The sequence below is a fragment of the Ciona intestinalis genome, unplaced genomic scaffold (genome assembly GCF_000224145.3).
Source record: "Ciona intestinalis unplaced genomic scaffold, KH HT000512.1, whole genome shotgun sequence".
In the NCBI taxonomy this organism is placed as follows: Eukaryota; Metazoa; Chordata; class Ascidiacea; order Phlebobranchia; family Cionidae; genus Ciona; species Ciona intestinalis.
In genome coordinates, this window is record NW_004190833.1 from 4246 (window position 1) to 5758 (window position 1513).

General features: G+C 36.2%; 1 protein-coding gene across 1 annotated transcript; it reads left to right on the forward strand.

Moving 5' to 3' along the window:
- Nucleotides 1-23: 23 nt before the first annotated feature.
- Nucleotides 24-915, forward strand: LOC104265810 (muscarinic acetylcholine receptor M4-like). Its single transcript, XM_009860654.2, has 2 exons — nucleotides 24-128; nucleotides 352-915. The coding sequence occupies exons 1-2, from the start codon at nucleotides 36-38 to the stop codon at nucleotides 913-915; spliced, it is 657 nt and encodes a 218-aa protein (XP_009858956.1). The 5' UTR covers nucleotides 24-35.
- Nucleotides 916-1513: the final 598 nt, after the last annotated feature.

A 1513-nucleotide genomic window follows, 5' to 3' on the forward strand; every position in this document is an offset into this window, starting at 1 on the left:
ATTAAATATTCCCCCAAGGTACTCGGAGTAGCGCCATGTCTGATCGAATTAAAGAGAGAAATACACAAGGGGTAAAGGTTTGGAAAATGAGAAGAAATCAAAACAATACATTAGAAGAAGACGAACACGTTAGTGTACATTTATTTACCTTTAAAAATATTCCGTTTTTATTGCTTTACTTTGGTTTACATACAAGATTGGAGAGGGTGTTTGAACGAATGTGGATGTGCTGTTTATTCTTGACTTTTCGTTGCTTTAAAATTTAAATAATATGACTTTCGTTTTTTTATCAAAGTTTATAATTTATGGCTTAAAATAGAAACCTTTTAAAAAAGTAAATTTGAATTACAGAACAAAGAGAATGGTTCGAAAATTCAACCGCCGTTAGCTGTGATTAAAGTGGAGACGTCGTCTTTTGATCACTTAGGGCAAGAGCCCCACAAAGACGAGATCACGATAGGGCAAGAGCCCCACAAAGACGAGATCACGATCGAAAAAAGCAAATCAAGTTTCCGGTTATCGGAAACTACCGCAAGTTTGTTAAATGCAACTCGACAGAACGTTCGCAACATGTCAGCTCGAGAGAACAAAGCAGCAAGAATGCTTTTATGTATTATGGTGGTGTTTATTATAACATGGGCACCTTATAATATTCTGGTTGTTATTTCCACTGTATGCGGGGAAGATGGTTGCGTGAACGATATCTTGTGGAAGTTGAGTTACTGGCTCTGTTATCTCAACTCCACCATAAACCCAGCATGCTATGCAATGTGTAGCCCCGAATTCAGAAGGACATTTCACCGATTGCTACGTTGCCAAAGATCAAATGATTTATTTCGCACTAAAACCAGTTTGAAGCCTTTTGCAAGGGCAGCGGCATTATCTGTCGGTGAAAACCTAACAACTGTCCAATAAAGTTGTCGTTTACTTTTCAGTCGTTTCACAAATACATTACATTGCTCTATACGGTCGCACTTTTATTGGCTGCTGTCTATATTTCTGTCTCTAACGTTTCGTACTGGATATTCTATCACGGTCATTTTTCCTGCTGCCCATGTTTCATCCTTTTCTAAAATGGTATATAGGTTAAATCTCAAATGCGCAATGCCTGTGCTACAATAGAACGCGCATAATAAGATAGAGAGCGCTCAAATAAAATTCAAAGTTTGAATCGTCCTGGTTTTAAAATTTACGTTTTATAACTTTTTCATTATTATCCTTGTAATAACGGCTGTTGATTTTCTGTTAACTTCCCCATCTCTGCGCAACAATACATAATATATTGTAGAGATAAACACATAAACTATTATTCCAATATGTTATTGTAACTTCGGAAACGTTCGGTTGAGATCGGATATTTTCGCATGCAGCTTAAAAAGTTTTGTAAAGATTTACGTTTCGGAAACACTGACATTTTTCAATGAGAAGCACTGGCGCTTGTAATAATTAAATCGAAGAGCTAACGTTTTCAACAAAGATTAAGAATTTCATACCAAGAGAAAGAAAGAAATAT

What these genes read in the sequence shown, in the direction of transcription:
- LOC104265810 (XM_009860654.2), top strand. Translation starts at nt 36, where the DNA reads ATGTCTGATCGAATTAAAGAGAGAAATACACAAGGGGTAAAGGTTTGG. An exon ending in CATTAGAAGAAGACGAACAC is followed by an intron (nt 129 to 351) that starts GTTAGTGTACAT and finishes TTTGAATTACAG; the next exon opens with AACAAAGAGAATGGTTCGAA.